At 43.0% G+C, this 13,378-nt stretch overlaps 1 protein-coding gene across 7 annotated transcripts in view; it reads left to right on the forward strand.

Moving 5' to 3' along the window:
• Positions 1–13,378, forward strand: part of LINGO2 (leucine rich repeat and Ig domain containing 2) — a 575,497-nt gene that overhangs the window by 498,793 nt on the left and 63,326 nt on the right. The window contains exon 1 of one of the 7 annotated variants that reach the window (XM_084505346.1): positions 9,632–9,699. The exons of the other annotated variants lie outside the window; for them this stretch is intronic. Coding sequence (XP_084361472.1) covers positions 9,697–9,699 — 3 coding nt within the window. The 5' untranslated portion in view covers positions 9,632–9,696. Of the gene's footprint in view, positions 1–9,631; positions 9,700–13,378 lie in introns of those variants that run through there. 7 annotated transcript variants of the gene reach the window in all.

The following is a 13,378-nucleotide window of genomic DNA, read 5'->3' on the forward strand; positions in this document are numbered from 1 at the left end:
TGTTTCTGACATAGTGCATCTGGCTTGCAAGTGCAAACCTGAAAAATCTTCTTTGGTCTCACAAGGTGCAGAAAGAGGATGAGGAGTCCTGAGTATATCGTTCAAGTCAGGCTCATTTTATTAGAATTTTGATCAAGCATTCTATATAGCAAAATCACTTGGTTTGATCTGAAAAGTTGTTTAAAGTACAAATGGCCTGTTGATGTAAAGCAGATGACTCCACAGTGATTATTACATGTCTGGAGGATGCTAGAAGGTTTCTCAGTGATGATCACACATAGATCACAAGTAATTCATAGAGCTATAAGATATGAGGCCATAAGATATAAGATATAAGCCACAGTATCAGCCATGTCATTTTATAACAAGCATGCTTCCTATTTGACAATTTAAACAATGTAGCTGTAGCAAAGATGCACAACTGTTAACCAACACCATAAAAAGCTGACCTGCTGTTTCTCATCAGAGAGTTTAATGATTTGGAAGATGACAGAGAGATGCCAAACCACAATGCTTACTTGGAATATGAATGGTGTCAAGGAACAGCAGCTGCCAATTTGATGAAGGGCCTAAACGCTGTAGGCCATTTCTCTCTGATGCTGTTCCATGTGCAACCTAAGAAAAAGGGAGCAAAATTAACACATAAATCCATTGTATTTTTTTACACTAAAGTAGTATAAAGGGAGAAGAGATTGCATTACTTATAAGAAAAAAAAACACGTGGTGTGGTTTTATGTTCTTGAACTATTTGAATGTGAATGTCTCTTTAAATATTATTTTTTTCTTGTGAATGCAACACATTTTGGTCTATAAATTCTCAGACTAAAATAAGAAGAATTAATATTATACATGTATTTTCAGGGGAATGGCTAGAAGAATCTGGAGGATCTATGTAATGCAGGCAGATGTCTTTCAATTATATTGTTTTAGATGTTTCTTCATTCCCTGCTGTATGAAGTCTAAGACTAAAATTTCTATAAATAATATATTTTGATGCGCAATTTTGGTACTTGAGATGCTACATAGCAAAAGAGGGAGACCTAGGAACTTAAAATATCTGATTTGTTATTCTGCTCATGCCTCATGATACTTGATCTCATGCATACGTGAGAGAATGAGAGCAGGTCCATGCTCTGCACAGAATAGACAATACAGAAGGAGAAAAAACCTTGGTTCCTCAAATGTACTGTAATCTGACAAAAGAGGGGAGTTTGCTTTGTATTGTGCTGGGCAGCCTGCCCTAGAAAAGACTTCATTATAATCCTTTAATATTTTAAATCAACTCTCAACATGTGGTTAAATATGTGATGTAGATTATGTTGGTATAGGCAACCCCCTTAACTGTGAAAAGTGAGTGTAGTGCGCAGCCTTATCAGAGCACCAGCAGGGATTACCACAGCATTGGCAAGGTGGTTTTGCATGGTACCCAATGCTAAGGAGTTGACTCTCATCTTCTTTACTACCTTGTGACTGCGCTGATTGTAGAGGCAGTATTCTTTATTTACACCAGTGAGACATGATCACAAGTGAGTCTTCATTAGGAGTTAAAGCCAAAGTGAGGAGGAGAAAGTGCTCCTTCAAAGGGAGCATCTGAGCCCTGCTACACTCAAAACTATTATTTAAAAAACAGTTAAGCGAGTGCAGTTAGAATGCTATTGTGCTTTAAATCTCTGGAGGAAAGAAGGTGATTAGATGTAGTTGCTATTTTTTTCTGTAATATTTTTGAATAGAATATGTTACTTGTACACGCTGCAGAAGCTGAGCATAAATTGCCTCACTAAGCTCTATTATTCCGGGGAACAGCGAGAATAACAAGCTGAGACAGTGATGAACTCAGAGAAATATGAATAACACATTAACGCTCAGGATGTATCAATAGCATTCTGACTGACACTGAGGACATGCATCTCGAGGATGTAAGGGATTGCAAGAATGGGTCTCCAAAATCAGGTCTGGAGATGGGAGATTTTCACGACCGCTTCTGATGGCTCTAGGGAAGACAGATTCAGCTGCAGGGGGTAAGAAATCTTGCCAATAAAAAACAGAGGGGGTTTGTCTCTCAGATGTCATTAGGATCCACGTAAAAGCAGGGGGGATGCTAAGCAGGAGTTATTTTTATTTTCATACACAGATAACACAGTATGGGGATGTTTATGGTACTCAGCTGATTATATCTCAGGCTTACTGCTCTTCCAACCTAATTTCCTGCTTAAAACTCAGGAGAATATGATGCATGAGAGAGCTTCAGGGGAGGGAGGGTGAGATGCTATAGAAACATTCCCTGGTTGGCCTTATAAGACATCACAGTGCTATATAGGCAATGCTGTTTACATGGGATTCCAGACACACACATACACAAAATTTATTGAGAAACATAAGGGTGCACAAAGAGGAATTTTTTTTCATTCAAGAGATTCTTCTTGTCTGCATTTGGTGCAGCATGCTGGATTAACAACCCTTATACCAAAAGTCCTCTTACCAGAGAACAAGCAGCCTGCTTCTTGAATGATGGACCCTTGAGCCACCAGGGCTTAGCTCTATCTCTCAAGTTACAGTTCTTTCTTCTGAAATTGCCCAGCAGGATTCAGCAGAAGCTGGACTGAACACACTAGCTTAAATCGTGTAGCTTATAAAATAGCTACAATAATTCCAGTTTTGTCTCTTTTAGCCCGACATCCGCAGTTCGCACTTTGATTAAGGAGGAACTTGTGAAATTAAATAACTGAATATGTATGCCAATGGGTATTTAAGATGCTGTATGCTATAATTTGCCATTGATTATAATCAATCAGAAAAAATTCAGATCAGTTTCCACATCTGATCATTGTTGAAAGCTACACTGTACATAGCAATCTGACACACTACAGAAGAGCAGCCGGAAATTATACTATACTTCACTGACACAGCCAAACAATTTAAGTAGTCCAGTAGGACCACTAAGTAGTTCAGTAGCCAATAAGTTCATAGTGCTGATGTAGTTATTAACGTTGCTGCAGCTTGAGAAATTCTAGCAGTATGAAACACCTGTTCAACTGAATGTTAGTGCACCATCATAGTGGGGGAAAAAAAGTGCTACTACAGTTTGCATCTCTATTGAGTTAGAAATTAGTTGGTACTATATCCCAAATGATGGTTTCTGAGGCATAAAGAAGCACATCGAGGCACAGCACTATTGTAGCTTCAGAAACTAGAAGCAGTATGTCTATAAGGCAGGAGTATTTGAAATGTTGGAGCATCCTGTCAATAGGGTCCTGCCTTGACAAGCTAGAAATATACATTTTGGGGGTTTGCCATTGATGTGACAGTCAGCAAGTTAAAACCAAGTTTCCTGTCCTCATTTCAGTGTCTTGATGCTTTCCAGAAAGACTGTGTGGCCAAAGGAGAGAGAGATGTCTCTATATTTTCAGCTTTACCAAGTCATAATTATGTTTTTATAAGGGTGAAGGAAGACTCTGCAGTGGCTTAAGGAAATCTTGACTTGTTGAGGTGTCTATTACCTCGGAGGAAATCAAGCACTGTCTGGAATTTCTTTATTCCTTAGCAAATGAGATAGCCAGTACTTTCTAGGTTATCCTTAGGACACTTCTAATAATGGAAAATCTAGGAAAGATTTTAGCAGAGGTGTAAAATCAAGCAACAACAATAACAAAGGAAAAGAAAAATATAATGTTAGCAAAAGTGTTTAGAAACATGACAAATGAAACAGTGCCTTAATTTGCTCTGATTTACCTTAAAATTGTGGCAAGAGCTGTAGAGCCTTAGTTAGAAATACGAAAATCAAGTTTTTAATTAGTTATAACCATGGTGCAGCTGTTTTCAGGATAGTGCCTGTGAGCACACCCAGTGCAGCTGAGTTATTAACTTAGAGGTAGCCCAGCCAGCTTTTGACAGAGATAAAATGAGGATTTTGTGGGAGAAAATGGGCCTGGTTAGGAACTAGAAAACTGACTGAACAAAAACAAAGAAGTCTTTGACTGATTGTTAGAGGGGCCGTGCAGGTAGGAATTTTAGGCTGGTCTCAAGATTTTCCTCAAGGAATCTCCTGATGTGTCTGCTCTTAATTGTATGTTTAAACTTGTTGGGATAATATCATGGATAGAATGAACCAAAGACTTCCCCTAGAGCATTCCTACTGCAGAAGTAAACAAATTATACATTTGTAAGTAGTCAACAGAAGCTCTTCCTTCTGAAGTGGTTGTGTGTGACAGTCTTTTTTATGTAACTGAGACAATCTATGATGGTGTTGATCAATAGCACTGGAAAATATTGGTGCTGGGGTGGTTTTGTAGGACCACGTCTAGCTGGGTTATAACTTTACAGAGCAGAGGTTTGGGGAGCATCTCCTGATGCAGCTGAACACATCCTGTTAAGATAGTTGTGGTGGAGACTCCCATCGCCACTAGGCAGTGAATGGCCATGTTGCTCAGAAAATTTAATTTCACAGAATCACAGAATCACAGAATTTCTAGGTTGGAAGAGACCTCAAGATCATCGAGTCCAACCTCTGACCTAACGCTAGCAGTCCCCACTAAACCATATCCCTAAGCTCTACATCTAAACGTCTTTTGAAGTCTTCCAGGGATGGTGACTCCACCACTTCCCTGGGCAGCCTGTTCCAATGCCTCACAATCCTTTCAGTAAAGAAGTTCTTCCTAACATCTAACCTAAAACTCCCCTGGCTCAACTTAAGCCTATTCCCCCTCGTCCTGTCACCAGGCACGTGGGAGAACAGGCCAACCCCCACCTCGCTACAGCCTCCCTTGAGGTACCTATAGAGAGCGATAAGGTCGCCCCCGAGCCTCCTTTTCTCCAGGCTGAACAAGCCCAGCTCCCTCAGCCGCTCCTCGTAGGACTTGTTCTCCAGGCCCCTCACCAGCTTCGTCGCCCTTCTCTGGACCTGCTCAAGTACCTCGATGTCCTTCTTGTAGTGAGGGGCCCAAAACTGAACACAGTACTCGAGGTGCGGCCTCACCAGAGCCGAGTACAGGGGGACGATCACCTCCCTAGCCCTGCTGGTCACACTGTTTCTTATACAAGCCAGGATGCTGTCAGCCTTCTTGGCCACCTGAGCACACTGCTGGCTCATATTCAGCCGACTATCCACCATCACTCCCAGGACCTTCTCTGCCTGGCAGCTCTCCAACCATTCCTCTCCCAGCCTCTAGCTCTGCTTGGGGTTATTGCGCCCCAGGTGCAGGACCTGGCACTTGGCTTTGTTGAACTTCATGCAGTTGACCTCAGCCCATCAGTCCAGCCTATGCAGATCCTCCTGCAGAGCTTTCCTACCCTCAAGCAGATCGACACACGCACCTAACTTGGTGTCATCTGCGAACTTACTGAGGGTGCACTCAATGCCCTCGTCCAGATCATCGATGAAGATATTAAAGAGGACCAGCCCCAGCACCGAGCCCTGGGGGACGCCACTAGTGACTGGCCTCCAACTGGACTTGACTCCATTCACCACGACTCTTTGGGCCCGGCTATCCCGCCAGTTTCTAACCCAACAAAGCGTGCGTCAGTCCAAGCCAAGAGCAGCCAGTTTCTTGAGGAGAATGCTGTGGGAGACGGTGTCAAAAGCCTTGCTGAAGTCAAGGTAGACCACATCCACAGCCTTTCCCTCATCCACCCAGCGCGTCACTTGGTCATAGAAGGAGATCAGGTTCATCAAGCAGGACCTGCCTTTCATAAACCCATGCTGACTGGGCCTGATCACCTGCTTGCCCTGCAAGTGCTGCGTGATGACTCTCAGGAGGATCTGCTCCATGAGCTTCCCTGGCACTGAGGTCAAACTGACAGGCCTGTAGTTTCCCAGGTCTGCCCTCCGGCCCTTCTTGTAGATGGACATCACATTTGCTAGCCGCCAGTCAACTGGGACCTCCCCCGATAGCCAGGACTGCTGATAAATGATGGACAGTGGCTTGGCTAGCTCCTCTGCCAGTTCTCTCAGTACCCTTGGGTGGATCCCATCCGGCCCCATCGACTTGTGCACATCCATGTGCCGTAGCAGGTCACCAACCAGTTCTTCATGGATAGTGAGGGCCGCATCCTGCTCCCCATCCCCTTCCACCAGCTCAGGGTACTGGGTATCCAGAGAACAACCGGTATTGCTGCTAAAGACTGAGGCAAAGAAGGCATTAAGCACCTCCGCCTTTTCCTCATCTCTTGTAACTAAGTTTCCCCCCGCATCCACTAAAGGATGGAGATTCTCCTTAGTCCTCCTTTTTGTGTTGATGTATTTATAGAAACGTTTTTTGTTATCTTTAACGGCAGTAGCCAGATTGAGCTCCAGATGAGCTTTGGCCTTCCTAATTTTGTCCCTGCACAGCCTCGCTACATCCTTAAAGTCCTCCCTAGTGGCCTGCCCACTTTTCCAAAGATTATAAACCCTCTTTTTTCTCCTAAGATCAAGCCACAACTCTCTGTTGAGCCAGGCTGGTCTTCTTCCCCGCCAGCTCGTCTTTGGGCACATGGGGACAGACCGTTCCTGTGCCATTAAGATTTCTCTCTTGAAGAGTGCCTAGCCTTCCTGGACCCCTCTGCCCTTCAGAACTGCCTCCCAAGGGACTCCACCAACTAGTGTCCTGAACAGCTCAAAGTCAGCCCTCCGAAAGTCCAATACAGCGGTTTTACTGGTCCCGTTCCTGGCCTCGCCAAGAATAGTGAACTCCACCATTTCGTGGTCACTCTGCCCAAGACAGCTCCCGACAATCACATCCTCCACCAGTCCTTCTCTGTTTGTGAAGAGAAGGTCTAGCGGGGCACCACCCCTGGTAGGTTCACTAACCAGCTGCATCAGGAAGCTATCTTCCAGAAACCTCCTAGACTGCTTTCTCAGGGCTGTGTTGTGCTTCCAGGATATGTCAGGGAAGTTGAAGTCCCCCACAAGTACAAGAGCTGACGATTTTGCAACTTCTGTCAGCTGCCTGTAGAATTCCTCATCCGTCTCCTCATCCTGGTTCGGCGGTCTATAGCAGACCCCAACCAGGACACTAGCCTTGTTGTCCCTGCCGATCCTAACCCAAAGGGACTCGACCTTGTCATTCCCAGCCTCGAGTTCTACAACCTCGAAAGACTCTCTAATATAGAGAGCCACACCACCACCCCTTCTGTGCTGCCTGTCCCTTCTAAAGAGCTTATAGCCAGGCACTGCAGTACTCCAGTCATGAGACTGGTCCCACCACGTCTCCGTGATGGCAACCAAGTCGTAGCCTGCCTGCTGCACGATGGCTTCCAGCTCCTCCTGTTTGTTACCCATGCTGCGTGCATTGGTGTAGATGCACTTCAGCTGGGCCATTGCCTTATCCTCCGGCCTTGCCATTGTTCCCCCTGGCACAGCCCCAACAATCCTAGCTTCAGCCCCATCCCCCTTCCTACCTAGTTTAAAGCCCTCTCAATGAGCCCTGCCAGCTCCTGGCCCAGGATCCTTTTTCCCCTAAAAGATAGGGACCCATCTGTGGCCATCAGGCCAGGTGCTGAGTAAAGTGCCCCATGATCGAAAAGCCCAAGATTTCTGCGTTGGCACCAGCCCCGGAGCCACGTGTTTAACAGGTGGGCTTTCCGTGTCCTCTCTGTACTCCTCCCTGCCACCGTAGGGATGGATGAAAACACCACCTGCACTCCCGCTCCATCCACTAACCGACCCAGCCCCCTAAAGTCTCTTTTGATAGCCTTCAGGCTTCTCTCTTCAATGTTGTCACTGCCCGCTTGGACTATCAAAAGAGGATAATAGTCAGAGGGGCGTACCAGGTTGGGAAGCTTCCTGGCAACGTCCCTAACCTTGGCCCCAGGGAGGCAGCAGACTTCCCTACGGGTAGGGTCAGGCCGACAAATAGGGCCCTCTGTTCCCCTAAGAATAGAGTCTCCAACAACAATAACCCTCCTGTCTTTCTTGGTGGAGGCATTCCTGAGGCGTAGAGTCGACCTCCTCACCCTAGGCATCCTCCTGGGAGCACTTGCTACCTCTTCCTCAGCTACTGGTCTGTCGAGCTCCAGGGCCTCAAACCTGTTGTGTAAGGGCACAATGTTTCCATGCAATGGTTCTTGTAGAAGTCAACACATATGTTGGGTGAGTGGACTTAATGTTAGCTGGAAAAGAAGCAATTAATTAATGTGACATGAATAAAGTTCTTCCCACCAGCTGATGGTAGTCTTCAAGCTCTTCTGAATTGCCCCAAGGGTTTACCTTCAGTACAAAAACAAACCATTAGAGAAACATGCAGTTGATTTGAGAATGAGGACAGCAGCACCATATATGGCTTGCTCTTGCTGAAAGGATCCGTGACTTTTTTGAAATGAGTAATTTTGAATCTTTCAGAACCAACTTACTCTGGAAAATTGAGCAGACACTCCTCTGGTGTAACAGTTTGCATGTATAAAAAAAATGGGAATTAAATTTTTTCTGCTTTTGAGTAAGTGCTGAGACTGACAGGTGAAAACTGAAAAAAAAAAAAAAAAAAAAAAAAAAGAGAGAGAGAACAGAGGGCACCGTTTCTGTATTCTAGTAAAAGCAACAAAAACTCCTCCCAGTGAGGTAGATTGGGTTGTGTGTTTTGTATGGTTGGTACACTATTTATTCTATAGGGACTATATTCTGGCATGTCTTACACCCCACTACTGAGTTAAATGAATTAAATATCATTAAAAGAACTAGTACTTTTTCTTTTTCTTTTTTTTTTTTTTTTTAATTCAAAAGTTGATATCAGCAGTCTAAATATTGATACTATATAAGAGGCAGTTATGCATCAATTAGTGATGCTGAATTTCCAATAGACACTGAACCTTTTTTAGGTACTTGCTTATTGCAGAAGTTGAATGGAGTAGCTGGGTAACCCCTCACATAAATTCTCTTTGTCAGCAAAGACATTTCTGAAATTCATGTCACTGTAATAGCTTCTTTTTCCCTGATGCTATTACATCATGTCACATGTGTTAATTTAGGGAATGATGTAATAGCACAGCAGTTTGGCATGCCACAGGGACAACCATTTCTAGGAAGGTGCCCACAGCTATGGTGAGGGAATGGAAACCTTATATGAAAATCTGCCTTTAATTACCAGCAAGACTTGAGGCGTGAGCAAAGCTGTATCACATATTGGGAAATGCCTTGTTGAGGAAAAGCAAATACTTCAGTTCTCTATGGATTAATTAGAAAAGGAGCCCCATCCAGGACCCACAATTGTTTACTTGAATAGTTTTTGAGCAAACTACAGTGTTTCAGCTGGGCACTAATTGTGCCTGATGGACCCATTACTTTATAATCAGAGCAGTGTTGTAACGTTTTCCCCAGTGATTAATTAAACCGATGAGATAGTGCCCAAACCTTGCTAGCAAGCAAGACCACTTCATTTTTTCACCATCTCTGCCAGAGGCATTGCTAAGACGTGTATATTGTTGGGTCTGCTACCCCTCACTTAGTAGGTTACAATACCAAGATGATCCGGAGTGCTGTGCATCTTTGTTCCCCATCATGACTCGGCCCTGCAGTTGCCCACAGAGGATCTCATAAGGATCTGGAAACTTCAACTGCTTTTCAGTTAGGCTTATTTCCTACAAAGGTTGTTTTCTGAACTAGGTTAAATGTGCAGCAATTGTGAAAAAGCCTGTGCCTGTAGCCAAAGGCACTTAAAAGACAGGAAAGCTGTCACTTAACTGCTGTCCACTTCAAAAAGCACTAAGGGCAGCAGGAAGCCACAATGAATGGTAAGGTGATTGCATCTTTTACAATTTCTTTTCATTCCTGCTAGAGCTGCTGCCTGCTTGATGATCTGACCTTATATTATTTGATCTTTCTTTCTCCTTTTAATGTTGAATGTTTCTGCAACAGGATTATCAGGCAAAATTTGGTTCTGTGTGTGCAGCAGATGCAGGGGAGAAAGGGAGAGATGGGGAAAGATGTGCTTGAAACTCTGCTTGGGTCTCACAGATGGCTAAGGAAAATGAAGAAAAAATAATTTAATGGGTGATTTGTTAATTTTTTGTATATTTCTGAGAAGAGGCAATGCTATTTGAGAGAAGAGGAAATGCTATTTGGATTCCCAGTGAGCAGGTAATGTACCTGCACTGCAGTCTTTAACTGAATTTGTTATAATATTTGAAATAAATCGATGTATTTTCATCTTTAGCATGTACAGAACTGTATGAGACCTCTATACATGCTTTAGTTACAAACATGTTTACCTTTGTGGGATGTTGGATCTATTTTTCCTGTAGATGAATAAAGAATTGCATGTGAAGCCTGATCGCTTAGGCACATTATTACCTGTAAACACGGCCACCTCTGATCAACAAGGCATTAAATGAAGTCTTCATTCACTTCACAGTGAAGCTGATGAAGACAAAAAGTCTCTTTGGACAGCCAATCAATGCTAAGTGTAGCTGGGTTTGCTGAGTTGAGGCCCATGGTCTTATGAACTGTGAGTTACTAAATCCTCATGGAACTGGTGTTTGTTCCCCACCACCCCCTCTCTCTTTCAGGTCAATTTTATGATTTTGTACCAAACCCCAAAACAGCAAGCAGAATCTGAGATTACACACATACACTGTGTCCAGCAGTGGTTTATAGGAGTTTCTTAGACTGTACAGAGCTGCGTGCTTATACATCTTCCCTGCTTACAGGACTGAAACTATATGCAGGTTCCTGATCATGCAGCGTTGCTCTGATGTGGGCTGACATGGTGTTAACCTATTCATGTTCCAGAGGACTCTTCTGAGATTAAAAAAAAGAGCAAAAACATCACTGTGAGGAATGTTTTCTCTCTAGTTTGCATTGTGCAGTGGAGTCATAGAAACTATAGGTGGGAAAAAGCTCTATGTATTTTTAGGGTTCATGCTATTGTCTGAAAAAAAATTGTGGAAGCAATTTGAACTGCTCTGAAAATTTTCCCAGAAAGTTTTTTTTGTTTGGTTGTTTTTTTTTTTCTTTTTAATTCTCACTGAAGTGCCTACCTTTTATACAGAACGTTGATATTGGAGCACACTTTATAGAAAGCAAAGTTTTAAAACATCAATGGTATATCTGAAGATCATGTCTGAAAATGCTCAGTGCTGTAAAATACATGTAAATGAACAGTATCACAAAAATAATCAAAAATGTTGATTTCATTGACACTCTTTACCTAACAAAGCTGCACCAAAGCTGCTGACTTGCAACAAAGAGTTAGAACAAGAAAGCAAAGTAGTGTAATCTGAATTCAGAATTTGCAGCTTATTTTTGATTTATTTAAGTTTTGCAAGTTCTGAAAATAAAGTACAGATATTGAAAAGATTTTTTTTCTTCCTATAGAAAAATATGAGATAAGCATGAGAACCTGGTCCCTATTAAAATGTTATGCATAGTAAGAAGAATATGGGAAACAACATCAATTGACAAATACAAAATATTGTATACATGTTCAGAAATAGCACAATCAACCTGTATCAGGCTGATCTTTATAGGTATAGGTTTTGTGTCTGGTAAGTTGTTCTCTTATACATGAAAATAAACAGCAGATTTAAATAAGACCACACTTTTTTGAATAGCACCCCACATGCCTGAATTATGGGAAAAACCTGTGCTTGGAGATCTCTAATGTTTATGAAACCTCAAAAGTCATAAAACTTTTCCCTCTACAGGTAATCGGTGAGAAAGTCTGGATACTCCACAGTACATTTCTCCACATAGGACACAGTGTTAATCTTTTAATGATTAACAATAACTTATTCATGAAAGCAGTATTATTTGTAATCTGTCATCATGTCAGGTTCCCAATGAAAATTAGTTGTTTTCTGTACCGCACAGTGTGTCACACATATAACAACAGGTAACCTCTTCAAGGAACTTGCTCTTGAAATTTGTTTGGTACACCTAGAGGTTTATAGGTAAAAACTGCTGGAGTGCTGAAGCAGAGTGGTGGGATGGTGACCTCCTCAGAGATCTAACAGAAAGTGCTGAATCAAAACCTGTTTTTTAATCTCAATATAAGCCATTTCCTCATACCACATTTCTGCAGTGCAGAACTGGCAGATGTTGCTTTGTGAGAATGGATACGGGAAGTGGATGCTATAGGTGCCTCCAACCTGAAGAGCCTGGGTTCTGTGTTTTTTTTTTAGGGTTTTTTATCTGTTTTCTTTTTGGGGGGAGGGGGGAGGTTGTTTGTTTGTTTTTCAAAGTTGCTTCAGTCTGTGACTTGAACGTGGCGTTATTGTTGAGGCAGTATTGTCAGGCTCACTGGGACAGACTTAAATCTGCCCATGAATGTATATATCTTATTTCAAGGGTAGATTAGTGCAGTTTTGCACTGACAGTAATGTGCCACTGTGTCATCTCAAGGATGCAGACTCATTGGAGTGTAACAAAAACTCACTTGTACGGTTATCTTGATGTAGTCCTTCCATTTCATAGTCACGTTGTGCTGACTTCCTTCCTGCAGGAGTTTCGTTTGCATTGTAATAATATTTCACTTCCTTTCAGAGAGGGAGCAGGCAGAAGGCCAGCCAAGGTCTCCCTCAAAACAGTCTTCGGAGTCCAGAAATCCTGAAGCTGTGTCCAGGGTGGAAGGTAGTGGAAGGGACTTCCAGGGCTTGGAGAAATGAGCCTTAGGAACTGTGCCAGCAAGCAGGGCTTCACTCATGCTCTGCCAGCTTCCAGGTCCTTTCTGCAGGCCCCACACAGAGCAGAGGAGCAGTGGCTCCAGCAGTGTCAGGCAGTCAATTTGCTACTGTTTCCTGACCAGTGAGCATGCCCTTTACTAGCCCTGCTCATGACCTCAGAAGGAAAGTCACTGCTCATGTCATTCCTCCCTGCAGTAGCAAAGTGCACTTGTTATCATTCAAAATGCTCTGTTCTTTTCCAGCTTTTAAAAATTATTGATTAAAGTTGTTCTCTTCCTCCTACACACACACACACACACATACACACACATCATTTTTAAGCTTGTTCTGCTTTTACAATCGAAATGTCAGTGGACAAAATTGAAATGTCCAAGGACCTGCAAAATCTGTAATTTCAGAGCGTGTTGCAGAGTCTCTCTTCATTTACTGCAGTTTGCTGCAGTGTAGGAATTCTACATACCATAGAAAACTGGAGAAGCAGTCTACCAGTTGAGCTTGAGAATTTTCAATTATATTTATTCAGCCCCATTTTACCCACCCAGTCCTCACCCACCTGACAGGTAGATGGAGAAGCAGGCTTGGAGAGAGGGATCTCTCCCATCTGCCTATTTTCGTGGCTACTTGTGTTTCTTGTTCTGATTCAGAAAACTGAGGCAACTCCTCCACTGATCTTAGTTCATCTGGAGAGCCTGCAATACTGCAAAAGGACAGGACATAATCCTCATATTTTGCACTAGCATTGCTCAGTACTCTAGACAGGCCCTCCTGCCTGCCTACAAAATTTTCTATC

This window comes from Aythya ferina (assembly GCF_964211825.1).
Source record: "Aythya ferina genome assembly, chromosome: Z".
In the NCBI taxonomy this organism is placed as follows: domain Eukaryota; kingdom Metazoa; phylum Chordata; class Aves; order Anseriformes; family Anatidae; genus Aythya; species Aythya ferina.